General features: G+C 38.9%; 1 protein-coding gene across 1 annotated transcript; it reads right to left on the bottom strand.

The window, feature by feature from the left end:
- Positions 1–2,726: 2,726 nt before the first annotated feature.
- On the bottom strand, positions 2,727–3,683 carry LOC142427710 (small ribosomal subunit protein RACK1-like). Its single transcript, XM_075532849.1, has one exon. It carries the CDS (start codon positions 3,666–3,668, stop codon positions 2,727–2,729), a length of 942 nt encoding a protein of 313 aa, XP_075388964.1. The 5' UTR covers positions 3,669–3,683.
- Positions 3,684–18,454: the final 14,771 nt, after the last annotated feature.

Consider the following 18,454-nt stretch of genomic DNA (forward strand, 5'->3'; position numbering starts at 1 on the left):
GGGAGGAGGTTATATGTAAATCATTGTGATCAGTTCCAAGGCTGAGTTTTTTAACTATAACATGAGAAACTACACACTTGAATCTGTCAAATTTCAAGACTCAGAAAAATAAAGTCCTTCTGTTAATTTCCAGCTCTCACAAGTTTCTATGTGAATTGTACAGATATACTGTAACCTAACTGGACTCTACAGTAACTTGAGAATGAAATTAATATCAACTTTAATAGATCTTGAATTGAGATGCTATATGTAAAATGCTTAATACTCTGAGTTTTCATGGAAGATCAAAAGGCATCCCAAAGATTTTTAAGATGTACAATATTTGAGGAATTATCAAAGATTTATTACATTATTCTGTTTAACATAAAATATTAGGAACAGATATGCAGTGAATTCAAAACGTTCATGGATAAATTCCATAACCTTTATCATGGAAGGGTCATGACCTTTTTGAAGGCCTTTTGTGCATTCGTGGCATAAAGGATTGGCTACCAGTAAGCTCCTTGTATTTTTCACTCAGGTTGCGGGCTGTGTAGAAACTATCATATTAAATGGAAAAAGTAAGGATGTATCTGAGGTTGGGCTTAGCATGAAGGCTGGAAATCAACTCACTGTTGTCTAGTTGATTCCTACTCAGCAGCTGTTGAGAGCTAGGGTGAAAATTGCCCGTGTGTGTCCAAGGCTAGCGCTCTTTGTGGAGGTAGAACATCTCCTCTTCCTGCAACAGGGATGCACAAGTGAGCAGACATGTGAATCTCCTGTGTAACATGCCTGCATGTTTGTGTCATCTGGGCATGCAACAGCGTTCTTTGGGACTGATAAAGGCACAACACATTTGCCACTTTGCTCTGAGCCTCAACCCAAAGGTGCTCAGTTCCAGCTCCATAGATTAGCAAACCCAGCTTTAAGTGCCCAGAGACACCCACTCCACCAGTGGATTCCAGCTTATAGTGACCCTGAAGGACAAGGTAGAATTACTGACCTTGCAGTTAGCAGCTCACCACAGTTTCCATCAGGGATAATCTAGTGAATAAAAATGTAAATTCCAAGATGAGTTAATCAAAATTTAGCTATAAAAACTCTCTGAAATAAAGTTTTATGAAAATTGGGAGTTTTCAGGTGTTATATTATTTCTTTTATATTATACTATTTTTAGCACTTTTATTGTCAACTATGTGATAAACAAGAGGTCCATAAACTATCCATTCTTCATTTATAGGAAATGAAATCCCTGCTAATACATAGAAACCATTAGGGTTTTTTTGTCCTTCCAGTGTTCTACTGTGATCACATTTCTTACCTGCTTGGAGATTATGATTATATGCCTTTGAGAAGTTTTTATTGCAGTACATTATTATTATTATTGCTCTTATAATATGTTTCAATCTGTGTTAGTGCTGGTGGACTAGAGAAACAAATTCATAGACACTCATGTGTACAAGAAAGGTTTATATACAAAAGCAATTGAATATTGAGAAAACAGTCCCAGCCCCAGTCCAGATCAAGTCCATATGTCTGATATTAGTCCATATTGCCCAATTCCAATTTATAAAGTCTTCTTCAGACTCACAAAACACATGGAATAACACCAAATGCAGAAAGATCATAGGCCAATGGGTAGGAAGTCTTGTCGATCCGGTGGCACTATAAGCATCTCAGTGCTGACAAGGGGTCTCCACGTGATTCTCCAGCTCAGGGCACTAGCTTAGTTCCATGAGTCTTCTCAGCTGCAATGTCTCCAGGGAGTGAGCAGTGAGAGAGTGTTTCCACCTTAAAGGAGGAATACCAGGGCTCCCAGAATCAGGAGAAGGCCATGCCCACACAGAGGCCTCATTGACCTGATTGATGGGCTAGACTCCACCCCTTCACCATTAATCTTCTCAAATTGATAACAGATTCTATAACTACCACACATTCGGAGGTTTTTGTTTGCTTGTTTGTTTTTACCATTTGACTGTTTATTTTGGTTTTTCAGTCATAATTTAGACAGCAGTGTGTTTTGTCACTCAACATTTTCTACACAAAGTGTTCAGTGACATTGGCTACATTCTTCATCATTTGTAAAACATTCTCAGCATTTCTGTTCTTATTGTTCTCTTTTAGTTAATCTAGTTTCCCTGCTCCCTTTCATCCTCACCTCTACTTAAAAATAATTGTCCTTTGGTTTCATAGAATTAACTTTTTTAGTGGAGGAAAGTACTCACAGGCACTCTTAAAGTACTCTCTTATGAGCCAATCCATTATTTAGCTAAAAGGTGACTGCAGAGGCTAGTTTGGGTTCAAGGTTTAAAGAGTGTCTTAAATGATTTTTTTTTAAAGTGTCTCAACTCATTGTTTGTTTGTTTGTTTACTTGGTTTTCTTTTTCAGGAATTTGAGATACTATTGGACATTTTACTCCCATTCTGTCCAGAACTTAATTAGAATGATCTGTCATGGTAACCGGCACAATCCCATCTAGTTCTGGTTTCAGGGTAGATGAAACCAGACTCGATACTGTAGACTAGATTCTTCATTGAATCTTTGACTTCTATCTTTCACTTTAATGCCAGTTGAGTAAAGACCAATAATTTATCTCAGATGGCCACTCACAGCTGATAAAATCCCAGACATGACTCTCCAAAGTAGAATGTAGAATATTACACTTTTGGATGATTGATATATATATATATATTTTTTTTTTCAGAAAGCCAGTCTTTGAATTTCAAAAAAGCTGTGCCACACATTTCTACCGGGTGCTGATGGTCACCTGCCATACTCGCACGAGGTTATCTGTGTAACCTGCAAACAGAGTCTGGCCATCAGCAGACCAGGTCAGAGAGGTGCACTGGGGTGATTTGGCCTTGCTGCTGGTGCTGATCACTTCTTGCTTCAGCTCATCAACAATGATCTTGCCCTCCAAGTCCCAGATCTTGATGCTGGGGTCAGTGGCAGCACAGAGCCAGTAGCGGTTGGGACTGAAGCACAGGGCATTGATAATGTCTCCTCCATCGAGGGTATAAAGGTGCTTGCCTTCATTGAGATCCCACAGCATGGCCTGGCCATCCTTGCCTCCAGAAGCACAGAGGGATCCATCCGGAGAGACTGTCACAGTGTTCAGGTAGCCTGTGTGGCTGATGTGGTTCGTTTTCAGTTTGCAATTAGCCAAGTTCCACACCTTGACCAACTTGTCCCAGCCACAGGAGACGATGATGGGGTTGCTGCTGTTGGGCGAAAAGCGCACACGGGACACCCATTCAGAGTGGCTCTCGTCCTGTACGGTGCACTTGCAAACGCCCAGAGTATTCCACAGCTTGATGGTCTTATCTCGGGAGCCTGAGACAATCTGCCAGTTGTCAGAGGAGAAGGCCGCACTCAGCACGTCCTTGGTATGGCCAACATGGCGGCGTGTGGTGGTGCCCATTGTAAGATCCCAGAGACGTAGTGTTCCATCCCAGGAGCCTGAGAGCGCAAACTGGCCATCAGAAGAGATGACCACGTTGCTCACAAAGTGAGAGTGACCACGCAGAGCACGTTGGGGAATGCCATAGTTGCTCTCATCCCTCGTGAGCTTCCACATGATGATGGTCTTATCTCGCGAAGCAGACAGAATCATGGCGGGGAACTGTGGCGTGGTAGCGATCTGCGTTACCCAGCCGTTGTGGCCCTTAAGGGTGCCACGAAGGGTCATTTGCTCAGTCAGGGTGGCAGCGGGTGCGGGGGTCGCAGCAGTGACAAGGATGGCTCCGGATAGCTCCCACACCAGCTCCTGCTGCTGTTCAGCGTGGAAACAAAAGCTTGGATGATATTAAGACAAGTAACCTAGCTATCCCGTGAGACTATTTTATGTCCAAGAAATATTCATAACTGTGACACCCATGTCTTAATCCATAAACTGTGCAGTTTAGTTTTGCCTCTTTTGAGCTTTCTGTATATTCCATGATAAACTGTGTCTGGGTTCTCATTGATTTATTTTCTTCAGAATGCTTTTGAGTTTTTCACATGTTGGTTGTTTTGTCTTTGGTCTATCAGTGTTGACTCATAACACAAGTTTCCAATGTGTGATTGGCCCAGGCTATACCTACCTATTGTAGCGCTTCAAGGATTCAAGTGGTTCAAATGTAATTTTACTCTTGTGAATGTTACTGCCATTATTCTCGTCATTTCCTTTCTGAACTTCTGTTGCTCTGGGGAAATCACTTTCTGGTGAGAGGAAATTGTTGAGTTGAACATCATATCCAAGTTAAAATTTACTAAAAGAGCCGAAGTATTTAATATATTTTCCTGCCCAAAATGTGCATGTATAGTTATTCCATTTGCTTATCTGATGAAGTACTTTAAGGGCTTGTGATCCACGTGTACAGTGATTTCTTAGTTTGATTTTGTACTTCAAATCTCTTAAAACTACTACTGAGAAGACTTCTCATATTTTTGCACACTTAGTTTATTTTTCTCTGACAACTTACAGCAGATTTATAAACTTTGTAAAATTGCCTCAGGATATTTGTATCTTCTTTTTTATTTTTAAATTGTCTTATTTGGGGCTTGTACGACTCTTATCACAATCATATACATGCATCCATTGCATATCTTCTTACTCTTTTTTGTTGCCTTCTGGTAAATTGTTTTGAATGTTAATACAGATGAAATTTTCAGTCTATCCTCTTATGTTTTCATCTTAGTTTTTCTCTGTCCTGCTGTCATTATTTTTTAAATTCTAAAGTAGTATAGTTTTACATGATCATAATTATGTTTATCTATTTGGAGTTTATTTTTGCATAGGAATAGACTCTCCAAATTAGATAATAATTTGATAAATATCAGTCATTTTGCCTACCACTTAATTCCATATGGTGACTGTATGTGGTTCCAGAGTAAAACTATACGCTGTAAGGTTTTCAGTGGCTAACCTTAGGAGTTGGTTGCCATATCTTTCTTCTAAGGTACTTCTGTGTTGTCTTCATCCTCCAATCTTTTGTTTGGTAACTGAGCACTCAGCTGTTGGTGAGTTGGTACTACTCAGGAACTTCCATTTAGGGACCCACACCTTAAAGTGTGAGTACTTGCTGTCAGAGCCTGATGTGTCATGAATTAGCTTCCCTTACAAATTGGTAGGCCTTTTCTAGGGCTGCTTATCTTTCTCTGTTGGCCTTTCTTGTGTTCCTGTATTGATACTTGATTGGGTAATGTGTATAATATATGAACAAAGGAGCCCTTTTGTCCAGTGGGTTACACATTGAGCTGCAAATGTGCAGGAGAAGATGAGTCTGCCTGCTCCAGTAAAGATACACTGGCTTGGGAGTCCTATAGGAAGCTCTACTCTGATAGCTATGCCGTGAGTTGTACTAGACGTGATGGCAGGGAGTTATGTGTGGACCAATCCAGGCCTTATTCTTTACCATTTATTGTTATTTAGGCTAAATGCAATTAAATCCACATTTTTGTGGACTCTTGTGAAGTGCAAGAAATTTTTGTGTGTGACAGTTTTGGAAACTAATCAGTTTGTGGAGGACAGTTGCTTTGGAACATGCTACCTTTTTATTGACTTCAGTCTTTTTGTATTCATTTCTTCATTGAAGTCTCAATCATACCTTTCTGACACCATTCATCCTTATTAATATTTATCTGATCATCCTGAGATTTGACTATCCTTAAAACATGAAATATACTCTTTCCTGATCCCCTGTGGTCAGATATTGTCCCCTCCTGGAACAAACTCTTTTTGGCTATTCCCTTAGTTAATTCCATCACATCCTTCAAATCACTGTTTTCAATGAATTCAATTAATTAGACGACTAATGGCACAAGATGAAAACCACCACTAGACAAAAGGATCCTATAGGCAGATACACAGCATGATAACACAGTAGAAATCAGGTGAGAGAATACCTATGTGTGCCTCCCCTCATTTTTAGGACAGTTGTTTATTCTGGGTGCTAAGTAGACCAATCAACTAGACTCATTGAAAAGAAAGCCTTTCTTGTTGTTAGCTGCCATCTAGTTTTCTCCAATTCATAGCAATACTATGCACCCATGGTGATGTAGTGTGTTATGCATTTGGTTGCTAACCACAGGTTCAGAAATTCAAACCCCTAACTGCTCTGCAGTAGAAAGATGAGGCTTCCTACTCCCTTAAGGAGCTGCAGTTTCAGAAACAAACAGGGGCTGTTCTATAGTGTATATGGGATGCTATATGCCAGAATTGGCTCAATGACTGATTATTTTTTTAATGTACAACAGAACAAAACCATGCACTGTGATCTCAGTACTCTGAATTCAATATGGTCAGCATTTTCCTTTGGGACTGGAATGGTGGCTTTGGGCTCTTCCCATATTGATCATAAACTTGAAAGTCCTCATTTGCATTTCTTGTAACTATTCCCTTTTTGGTTTACTTTGTTGCTAGTGCTTCTTCATGATCCATTTATTTTTCCAGTGTGGGAATTTTCATGTAAACTAATTGCTAATGAGCTTTTCATTTGGTGAGTGACAATGGAGCTTTATTTTGCCCTTATGTTGAGAATGGAAGTCTGAGCAACTGAAACCTAAATGTGTTTTTGTTGTTGTTGTTTACTATAATCTTTCTTTTAAACATTTTATTAGGGGCTCATAGAACTCTTATCACAATCCATACATATACATACAGCAACTGTATAAAGCACATCTGTACATTCTCTGCCCTAATCATTTTTTAAGCATTTGCTCTCCACTTAAGCCCTTTGCATCAGGTTCTCTTTTTTTTAAATGTGCATTTTTAAACTCATCACAGAACCCTTCTATGTTGTTAGAATTTTTTTTATCAAGCCAGGGTTCATGGGCTAGTGTGTCTTAAAGTGAGTGATCATTGTGTTAATCCGTACACAAGCTCCCTAATATAAATATGCATGTGTTACTGCTTAAGCTCCATCTCTGTTGCATTTCTCATACAATTGATAACCATTTAACATTGTGGTTTTGTTCTTGTTCATTGCTGTGGAGTCATTTTCAACTCACAGTCACCTCATGTGTCCAGGGTAGAACTCCATTGGTTCTGGAATGGTGTGCCCTCTCAGAACAGATTGGTCTTGTTTTGTTTTGATGTGTTCAATGCTGTGTCTGTTTTGCCTGGGTTTTAATATTACCTCAATCAACCTAATAATGCAAGAGCCAGATAAATGGGCCTGAGGTAAGCAGTATTATCTGAGATTCATGGATTTTCCAGGGAAATGAGTTCTAGTTGTCTGAATTGAATAGGCTGTTTTCTTTGTTTCCTCTTTGTACTACACAGAAGACCTCTAGATCATCTCTGTAATTGTAATTTATGACTGACAGAATAACCAACTATAGGCATATGAACAGAAATGTAGTTGCCAGGAATTTAATTGTAGACACATGGGCCTGCATGCTGACCCAGTTCAACAAGTTACCATTTGAGTAATACTGAAATTGTGATTAATGTTGGTGACTTTCTTCACCTGTTTCAATTGGAAGCAACATCTGCTTAAAAGAGACAAGAGGACTAAAAGCTAGTGTGGCAAAATATTTTTTGGAAATTGCTTCAAATTTGTAGTGGCTGAATAAGTGCAATGTTTTATCATGAACTGTTGTATGGAAGAGACCCTATTGATTCATTGGTTTAATTGATTGGTTGCTGACCATACCCTCTGTGGTTCAAGCATACCAGCCACGTCAAAGGAGGATGATGAGGCTGTTTGCACCCATGCAGATCTTCATTCTTGGAAACACTAATGAGCAGTTTCACTCATTGTTACATGGTCAAAATGAGTTAGAATTGACAGCACTACATTTGGGATTTTTTTTCATCGTAAAGGAATGGAATTTAGACTTGTGGAGACTTTAAAATATGTCACCTGATGCATTGCTGTGTACGAAATTCTTGAAAGACTTATTGGATCTATATCTACATTACACTGTCATAGCAGAATTGTAGAGTGACCATGGCAGCTCGTGTCACTGTATGATATATTCAGTTGGCTATGCTGTGAACTGTTAGCATCAGAGTACAGCCTTTTCTATGTTGTTGTTAGGTGTCATCATGTCCATTCTAGCTCATAAAACCTTTTATATAACAGAAGGAACACTGCCCTATCCTGCACCATCCTCACAAATGTTCCCATGTGTGAACCCATTTTTACAGCCCCTGTGCGAATCCATTTTGTCAAAGGCCTTTCTCTTCTTTGCCTCTCTCTCCCTTACTAAGCATGATGTCCTTCTCCAGGGACCTTTCTGTCCTGAAAAAATGTGGGAACAAATGTATGACAAGTCATAGAGTTCAGGCCCACAACGGAGAGAGTCCCACATCATGTTCAACTAATTGCCTTCCATGTCTGCAAATGGGAAAAAATCTTGGAGTGGACCATCTCAAAGCCTGGTGTATAAGTCCTAGGATCCTTGCACAGTTTAACAGTACTATGTATTTAAGTTCAGTCAACTTATAAGAAAACTGGAATCTAACTACAGTTTCTCAATCAGAAAATAGAAGGGCATGCTATTGGGATACTTTCATTTCCTGCTTTTTTTTCAGTATGTAACCTTAGTGTGTATTCATGTGAATATCCAGGTACTTTTTGAAGGGAGCGGTCTATAATAATTGCATTACAGTGGCTTTGTGTCTCAGAGTGGAAAACTTTTAATGATATCTGTATTCTATTGTTACCTATCTTTCACTTTGCTGTTTCTCTTTTCAATACCATGGCCTGTCTCCATGAAGCTACAAAATACTCAAGAGTGCAACCATACAGTGACTGAAATGTAGGTGTGTAACAGAAACACTACAGAAATTTTCATAATTCCCTCAATTAATCATCTCTTTCATGAGGTAATGTGTCAGCTTTTAGTCACCTAGAATTCTTCAAGAGGATATCATAAATCCAGGGCCTTGAGTTGCTACTTTGTTAGTTCATACCAGAAGTTCTCCAATGGCTAATGAGAAGCTAAAAGGAAAAAGAGAAATTCTGCAGTGTTTCCTAGTTGTTGTTATTGTTTTTATCATTTTATTGGTGGCTCATACAACTCTTATCACAATCCATACATATATCCATTGTGTCAAGCACATCTGTACATTTGTTGCCATCATCATTCTCAAAACATTTGCTTTCCCCTTGAGACCCAATATCAGCTCCTCATTTCCCCCTTCCCTTCCCACTCTCCCCTCCCTCATAAACCCTCCATGATTCAAAAATTATTATTATTTTGTCATATCTTACACTGTCTAACTTCTCCCTTCACCCACTTTTCTGTTGTCCATCCCCCAGGGAGGAGGTTATGTGTAGATCGTTGTAATCGTTTCCCCCTTTCTACACCTTTCCTCTACCTCTAGGTATCACCACTCTCACCACTGGTCCTGAAGGGGTCATCTGTCTGGGATTCCTTGTGTTTCTAGTTGCTATCTGTACCAATGTACATACTCTGGTCTAGCCAGATTTGTAGGGTAGAATTGGGATCGTGATAGTGGGAGGAGGAAGCACTTTAAGAACTAGAGGAAAGTTCTATGTTTCATCGTTGCTACCCTGCACCCTTACTGGCTCGTCTCCTCCCTGCAACCCTTCAGTAAGGGGGTGTACAGTTGCTTACCAATGGGCTTTGGGTCTCCAGTCTGCACTCACCCTCATTTACAATTATATGATTTTTTGTTCTGATGATGCCTGATACCTGATCCCTTCAACACCTCAGAAGCATCAAAGCCCACATGGAAGAAGCACACCAGCCTTTGTGGTCACAAGGTGTAGAAGGGACCAGGTATCAGACATCAAAGAAAAAAATATCATATCAATGGGTGCCCACCTTCCTGATATGATCACTGAATACAAATGTGTGCATAAGCAAACGTGGTGAAGAAAGCTGATTGTGCCCGGCTATCAAAAGATATATATAGCGTTTGGGGTTTTAAAGGCTTGAAGATAAACAAGCAGCCATCTAGTTCAGAAGCAACAATGCCCACATGGAAGAAGCACAGCAGCCTCGTTGTTGCCTTGCTTTCACTCTGTTTCATATTTTGATAAATATTCTGGTTGGTCCTGTGCAAGGAGGTGAATTTCTCCCTTCCAATGAAAGAGATGATTTGAATGTGGAATCGGGGTTTTAGTTTTGATCATTTGTCTGGCTTATGTTATGTGTTCTGACTGTTCTCTATTCTGAACCATAAATATAGAAAGGAGCGAGATTGCAGTTTGTCCCAGACAAACTGCAGAGATAAGCTTATTGTGCTAAAAGAATGCAGTACTTGAGATAGCGTGTAATTAGTGAGTAAGTGAGTCTAGTGAGTGAAGGGATGAGCTAAACCCTGATGGAAATCCTTAGTAGAATACAGACCCATGTGTCTAATCCCCATGTGAAGTCTCAATTTCCCAGGATGGCCATCTTCCCTCCTTTCATATTGGAGTGCATGGTACCTTGCTGAACCAGAATATATGGGATGTTATAGGACACTGTAGATGTTTGAGAGGTGGTTGTGGACTTCTTGGAAGAATGGGCATTGCTCGTCCTTTCTTAGAGGAAACTCTATAGTCATGTGATGATGCTAATTTTTAACAATCTGGCCTCAGTAGGTATGAATATTTTTATTAAACAGAAATAAGTCATTCTCATCAGTGCTAGTCCAATATTTTGGGCTCAGTAATGGGAATACTTTCTTAAATAATCAAGTGGAATTTTCTCTCAGGGGCATGCATGTCATGCCTTCCCCGTGAATATAAAGCTCTTAGTATCACATTAACTTTTTATATCAAGTGTGACTACAAGTCTACTAAGTTTCCTTACATGTTTTAAATGTGTTGACCTTCTTTAGTTCAGAAAGAATATGTGTGCCTTGTGCCTTGTAAACACTCTTTTTTACAAGTTTAACATGAAACTTTTATTATAAATAAGATTCACACCCACCAAAAAATCCAAATTCCTACAGGAATATAACATTGGCTCGCTGTCAGGGAAGTGTTGATTATCTTTCCAGACTCCTTGTGATGTGCCTTTCTCCAAGAGCAGTATGTCAGATACACCTTTTCTCCTTCACTTGACACCAGTGTGGTGGGAAGCGGTGTTAGGCTGGGTTGTCTAGTAATATGAAAGTATAGATGCTCAGATGCATAAGAAAGAGCTATACATCACGAAGTAAAATTTTATTAAGAGAACATCCCATCCCAGTCCAACTGAAACCCATGTGTCCAATGCTCGCTGAAGCATCTGTGTTGTGATGACTTCCCAACCATAAAATTATTTTCATTGCTACTTCATAATTGACATTTTGTTAGTGTTATGAATCAGGTGACCCCTGTGAAAGGGTCGTTCAACCCCCCCAAAGGGGTCACGAACCACATGTTGAGAACCGCTAACTTAGAGGGATGTTTGTCATTGGACAAGGCTTTAAGACCTTAGACACTATTCTTTCTGATAACTGGCCACCATCTAATCTGTTCGCCACACATTGCCATTTACTTACATTGCAGTGATCCATGAATGAGGGATTGAGTATTGAGCAGAGTCACATGAGAAGAACAAATTGTTCTTAGGTGAGAGCTTTGATCAAATGTAATTTCAAGATACTTGCATGCATCTAAGGTATACGTATACATTTATGGTCCACTATAGAGGCAGCATTATCAGCTTGAAAATAATGTAAGAATTTATATGGTAAATTTGGTATTTGTAAGAACAATAACAACTTGGCCAATGATGTAGAATCTGAATTCCTGTAGACTTTTACACTAAAAGTACACTTATTTTTTTAATCATTTTATTGGGGGCTCGTACAATTCTTATCACAATCCATACATACATCCATTGTGTCAAAAACATATGTACATTTGTTGCCATCATAATTCTCAAAATATTTTCCTTCTACTTGAGCCCTTAATATCTGCTGCTCATTTTCCCCACTCCCCCCACCTCTAAAAGTACACTTATAAGGATTCCAAATTTCATTGGCAGAACACTGTTGAAAACAATATGGATGTGACATACAGGAAAAGGCAAAACCATTTTCTGAACTGAGACATCATAGACAGCAAAGGAAATGTGAACACGGCCAGTATAAGGAAGTTCCAAGTTGTTTATCATTGTGTAAAATCAAAGCAATAGAGATTTGAACCAATGCCCAATGATCCAAAGTCCAGGACCTGAGGATAGTAATCCTCTGCTTCCTCTCAAGCTTGGCTGCTTCTGGTTAAAGTCCAAAGGAGTGTTTCAGGGTCTTTTCTCCTGCATCAGGTGTGTTGAAGGCAAAGTCCAGTTCACACAGTGAGGTCCTCAAAATCAGTCTTTTTGATGGGACCTCTGGTGAAAGCTGTATTTAAAAAACACACTGAATGGCAAAATCTGGTTAGCCTACTGCATGTGGCCTAGATTGCTTATAAGCAGAGAAAAAAGTTCTTCCCTAATTACAGGATTCATAACATTATACAAGGTAACTTCTCTCACTGGCAGCCTCTGCATGGCAAGTTGAGCATTTCTCTAAGGGCAAACGTTTGTCTAGGGTTTGTTTCTTAATGAAGTGAGACCACTCCCTTCAGACCTGCAGGTAACGCTTTCTTTTCTGGTCATGAGTTTCTATACTTTCTCTTAAATGAATATCGGCTCTGACAGAAGTGAGGATCTCTGAAGGCAAACAGTTCACACAGGATTATTTTAATTTATAAGAAGTGAGAAAGTTGAATTCATAGGTCTCAGGACATGGAAAATAATAATAAAGAGATGTTCCCTAGGGGTAAATAAGAGATTGAGAATTCCCTGAGCACAACAGGAAACCCACCCTGGCAACTCATCTGTACCTGCCTCAGAGTCTGGTTCCTGTGCATATTTGATCCTGAGCACCCACTACAGAGATTGAGCCTTCTGTGAGACAGTCTTCAGGAAATGAAATGAAAGCCCCCAGGAAACAGGAGCAGGATATTGTTTGGGAACATTTGTAACTAATACACATAAGAATGTCACTAATGAGGAAACATTTCTTTCAACCTAATCCAGAAGGAAAACCATCCTATATATCTATGTATCTTACTAGAAAACATGAACACATTTTCATATATAAAAATACAACAACATGATAAAACCTAATAATGTAATTCCACTCCAACCACAATGAGCTTAATGAGACAAGGAAGAAACATTGCTTCTAAATTGCATCAGCATGTTTGTGCGGAGAACTGGAGTTCTCAGGACTAGCCAAAGCGCAATTCAAGACTAGTATATAAACGAAGCATAGGAATTTGTCTATGATAAAGGAGGCGGTTCTCTAATAGGTGATTTCGTATTGAGGTAACCTGGTCAACTTACTGGACATCTGTTGGGTTACACTGACATTTAAGAAAGTTTTTCCTACCTCTCATTTTTTGTTCCTTTTCTCAGGGTAAGATTGGCGTCTTAGCTGAGTGATCCTCCAGCCTCCATGGTCTTCTCTGCACTTTCTCTCTTACAAACATTTCCCCAATTAAGTGCATGCACTTAAATCTCACTGAGGCAAGCATACACACTTAGTAAAAGTTATTGACCATAAGAACACATGCAGACATGTTTTCCTAAATAGGGTATGTTAGACAGGGTTTTCTAGAGAAACAAAACCAGAACACTAATAATTTTATATATGTATTTATGTAGATATAGAAACCATAAGAAATAAACTGTTAATTAATCTATAAAGCAGTATAAATGGCACAGTGCAACTCACTCTGGTGAGACAGCTGTGAAACACTGGCAGTTCTTCAAGTTTTTAAGGCCGCTGGGCAGTCCTCTGTATAGCAAACAACAAGGCAGGTAGGTCACCAACAGTCAGCCAGATGACAGGGTCTGGTAGTCCCCAGCTCAAGAGATATAAATTCCAATAGTGTGGCAATACAGGTCTTGCGGGAACCTCAAATTAAAGTGACACAGTCTATGGGTTAGGTGTCCCACAGGTTGTGTAGCTTGCAAATTGAGGCACAGAGCAAGCAAGGCAGCCACACACTGGTCCGATGATCAAAAGGCAAGAGACAAGAAAGGCGAGGCTCGCCGAGCCATTTATCTTTCCACCCTTCACTTAATCCCACATGTGTTCATTAACCATGTTGGCACAGTAAATGTGTACTGTCTCATAGGGTATTCAATGGGATTTCCAAACTTGATACTGGGTCATCAAAGGGAGTCATTGTGGTGGTTAAACATGGTTAAAGCTGCTGCCTTTAGAAGGCTAGAAATGTTTTCATAAATTGTACATTATTTTACTCACTCATTGTAATACTGTATTTATTATAGGTGCTAAAATATACTCATAGATTACAGCCAAATAATGGGAGGATTAAAAAATTACCCACGGATTACCTTAATTCCAGTTTAAATGTAAACTTTAAGAATTGTCCTGGCGTCAATCTTCTTAAAAATTTTTAAACTTGGTATTACATATTGGGTATATATTGACTTAAAAATTTCTTTGAACATGCCAATAATACTTATACAACTAAAATGTTTTCTAATTTGGAAAGGAATTCTTGTTTAATGTGGAAACTATAAGGCTTAAAATATGTGTTTTATTGATAAAGTATATTGCTCTGGGCTTTCTTAGTGAAAAACCCCACAATATTTACATGTTACTTACTTATACCTTATGAATAAACATATCCATTTTCCCAGAAAGAAATCTTGGAGGACCCCTAGACACTGTTGACATTGTGAATACAAAATAACCTACTATTAGTTGTGAATCCCCTTAATTAAAATATCCTCAAATAAGCAGCACACTAAAAAGACATAATTAATTAGTTAATTGGTTTTCATTGGTTATTATGCTCTGCCACATGTTATAATTCTCTCTCAGTACTCATAAATTTAGAACATGACTAATTTTAAGCTGTCCAAGCCTGAAGAGAGAGAAGCCATATATAAAACTTAAGGGACAATCATGGTCGATCAAGGAAGAATAAAGTTAGACAAAGAATTAATTTACTAACATACAAAATTAGTCTGATAATGTATATAAACAGAAAGAAGCTCATCAAAGATTACATTTTCTAATGGAGCAAATATTCAGAACACGGTGTTAGGCTGTGGGTGGTAGGTGTACCCTTATTTGATGTTAAATATTATCCATGGTCTCTTACTCTCACGTAGCTTCCTGATTCTCTCTGGTTAAGTCCTTGTTTTTTATCAGTTTAATGAGTGTTTTCCTGCGTGTGTGAGTGTATGTGTGAGCAAAGGTGTTCTAGGACTGCCATGTGTTACTTAAGAAGGCCTCTCTGCAGCAACCTAAAGCAATCTATATGAGGTCCACTCTGCTTTCAGCTGGACTCACCCAAGGATGGCTATTCCAATAAGCAAGGTTCAAGGAAGATAGATCCTACTGATTTATTATTAATCATGCTGAAGTAATTACAAGTGATTACCATTTCATTTGTCTATAGCCTTTTCTTCTTGATTTCCCAGCTTACTCTCAGGACCCAGGTAGACCTGGAGGCAGGATCTCAAAAAGAAAAAGTGTAGTGGATCAACCTTGCTTGGATGTTATGTGCTTCCTGGAAGGTAAGCGGGCCTGGAACATGGGCAGGGGGACTTATCTCAGGGGAGGTATCCTCAGCCAGTATGTATGTAAGACAGGCTCAGACAGGAACCCTGCCTTTTGCCTCTGGAAGCTCAAAGGCATTCAGTCCTGTGCCAAAAGTAGAGATAATGAAACTCCCACTAATGACAACTTAGTTGCTGATTTGTCCACATTTGGTCTCCCTTGCATTTCAGGATATATTTAGATATCCATGCACCCAGGATGTCTCCCCAGCATTTAGCCCATTAGGTGAAAGAGGGATTGACCCGCTGTTTTTATCATGAGTAACTTTTTCAGGACTTCTCTTTTCTCTGAGTGGAGAGCCCCAATGTGCTGGGAGAGAGGGACTTGTTGGCACTGGATACACAGGGTGTTTGTGGGATTGACATCTTTCCATTTGGGGGTGAAGATACAGCACCCACTTGTGCAGGATGTCTTGTGAGGTTAAGTTCCTGGCTCACAGGAATCTAGAGCCATGGACACAGATATTTTAGGGTTGCCAACTCAAACTGAGAGGGGATGTACAAAGTATTCCTGTGAACCTTTTTCCTAGGTCTGAGTAAAAGGTAAATTGTTCGTTTTGAAAAATGGAGACAATGTTTCCAATGTAAGCACCTTTAATTTGCTACCTCTTCCATCTTGTGAGAATAGGATCACCTGGGAATAAAGGGATGGAGGGTTTCGATGGATGATAGAATAACCGATAATGAACTTGTTTTCTTTAATATGAGCTTCACCACATTTTCCAGGGAGAATACAGTTGTGATCTACAAATTAGTAACATAGTATAATTGAGCCCTTGGGCACCTTGCTTATATGGGAACACATCCCTGCATATGTCTAATAGCAGAGAAGGCTCCTTGAGGGCAGGACACAGTAAAACAGGTCCACACGAGAGCTTTGAGAACCCTTGGTCATGATATTGTCATATTTAAACATTTATATACTACTTTATTTTGCCAAGTGTAATGAACCATATGCAAATGATATAAAAGTTAACTGAGAAGAGACAATATATGTCTGATTCCTGGGTTTGCCTGTCTACCTACAGCAGTCCACTTCATTTAGGTAAAACGTGAGAGAGGAGACACCTCCACAAGCATAATTCACAACATGAGTTTGTTGATGGGTTTGGTTTGGGGTTCTTTCCAGGGATTTAGAGTGCTAGAGTCAGCGTCTGTACTTAAGATCAGAATCTAGGTCCTGGGATTAATCACTGTTCCCAGTTCAAGAACAGGAGGCAAGGGATAGATTTGGGAGATAAATATCATGAGTTAAGAGGCAGGTGTTATGGCCAGTTTAAAGGGTTTTATCATTGGTATACATGTGGTAAGCTCTTATGTGTACCAGTGTACATGCTCCTGTGTAGCTCAAAGTGAAAGGCAAGACTGGGGCCATGATAGTGGAGGGTGAGGAAATCTCAAGGAACTATAGGAATAATGTGTTTCATTGGAGCTATACTGCACCCTGGTTGACTCATCCCTTCTTTGTGACGCTTCTGTGATGGGATGTCCCATTGTCTACAGATGCGTTTTGGATCTCTATGTTTTGTGTGTTTGTTTTGGGTCTTCTGATACCACTTAGCTGATCCCACTGACACCTCAGGATCACACAGGCTGGTGTGATTCTTCCATGTGGGCTTGTTGCTTCTCTGCTTATTTAACTAGTTGGTCACCATCAGCTTTCTTCACATTTGCTTGTGCACCCATTTTTTTTCCTGCAGCAATCATGTTGGAATGGTGAGCATCACAGAATGCCAAGTTGTTAAAACAAAGTGTTCTTGTGTTGAGGGAGGGCTCCAATAGTGGTCCAAAGTCCATCCACGACCTCAGTGTATTGCCATATAAATACATGTACATAGGCCAATACCTCTATTTTTACTAATTAATGTATTACATATGTACACATTAATTTATGATGTATAGGGAATTTTTATTTCTTCCCCTTCAAAGTCATTTTTCTTTTTTTTTTTTAATGATTATTTTTCTGATTGGCCTAGCTAGAACATACAGTATAATTTTAATATGAGTGTTGAAAATGAACATACATATATTTGTCCTGTTTCTGAGGTTGGATGATATTTTTATCTCTTTCTGCTATATGTGACATTTTTCAAAGTTTGTTTTGTTATGAGTATATTAGCATATGTGTAAGACCTGTTTCATGTTAGATTTGTGTTTTTTCCTTTTAGTTTGAAAAGTCATGCTTTGTTTAGTATATATTCTGTCTCTTTAATTGAATAGTTTTCCCCCTATCAATTGGTATATTTGAATGCTAATTTTTTGTTTTTGATTAATCATGATATATACCGTATAGACTCGTGTATAGGTCCAGTTTTCTCAGCACATTTTTAAGGCAGTTTTTGTGGTAAAATTTGGTGCCTTGGCTGATTTTCGGGTCGGATTATACTCAAGTATATATGATACTTAGTAATATGTCTGACTCAGATTCCAGTTCTTAAAGAACTTTTTCATGCAGATCCATTACCAATATTGATACAATTAAACATTGTATCAAGAATGAATGACTCAATGACTATTAGTCTACAATTTTCTTGAAATAGCTTTATCTGACATTGGTATCAGTTTATTTCTGGTCTCATAGAAAGTTAATAAGTGTTCTTTCCAAACTAATGTTGTTTCAACCCAATAACTCGAACTTAAACAACAAAACAGTAAAAAGGTGTTTAATAAGGGGTCTGATATCAAGGAATTCAAGAATAAAGAAAATATTTTGAAATTGACTGTGGTAGCAATTGTACAATACTGCTTGATGTGATTAAGCTATGTTATGATATATGCAAGCGCCCCCAATGAAATCATTTTTTAAAGGATTTATTCAACATATCTGAAAACTTTTGTCGTTAGCTACCAGATCTTCAGTTTTCATTTATCTTACAGTTAGGCTACAAGTTTCTCACGAAATTTTATTTTGACTCAACTGAATAACTGTCGATGGAAACCAGCCTCTAATAACCG

The sequence above is a fragment of the Tenrec ecaudatus genome, chromosome 15 (genome assembly GCF_050624435.1).
Source record: "Tenrec ecaudatus isolate mTenEca1 chromosome 15, mTenEca1.hap1, whole genome shotgun sequence".
NCBI classification, from domain to species: Eukaryota; Metazoa; Chordata; class Mammalia; order Afrosoricida; family Tenrecidae; genus Tenrec; species Tenrec ecaudatus.

Excerpts from the sequence above, each read along its gene's own strand:
- LOC142427710 (XM_075532849.1), bottom strand. The coding sequence starts at position 3,668 with ATGACCCTTCGTGGCACCCTTAAGGGCCACAACGGCTGGGTAACGCAG.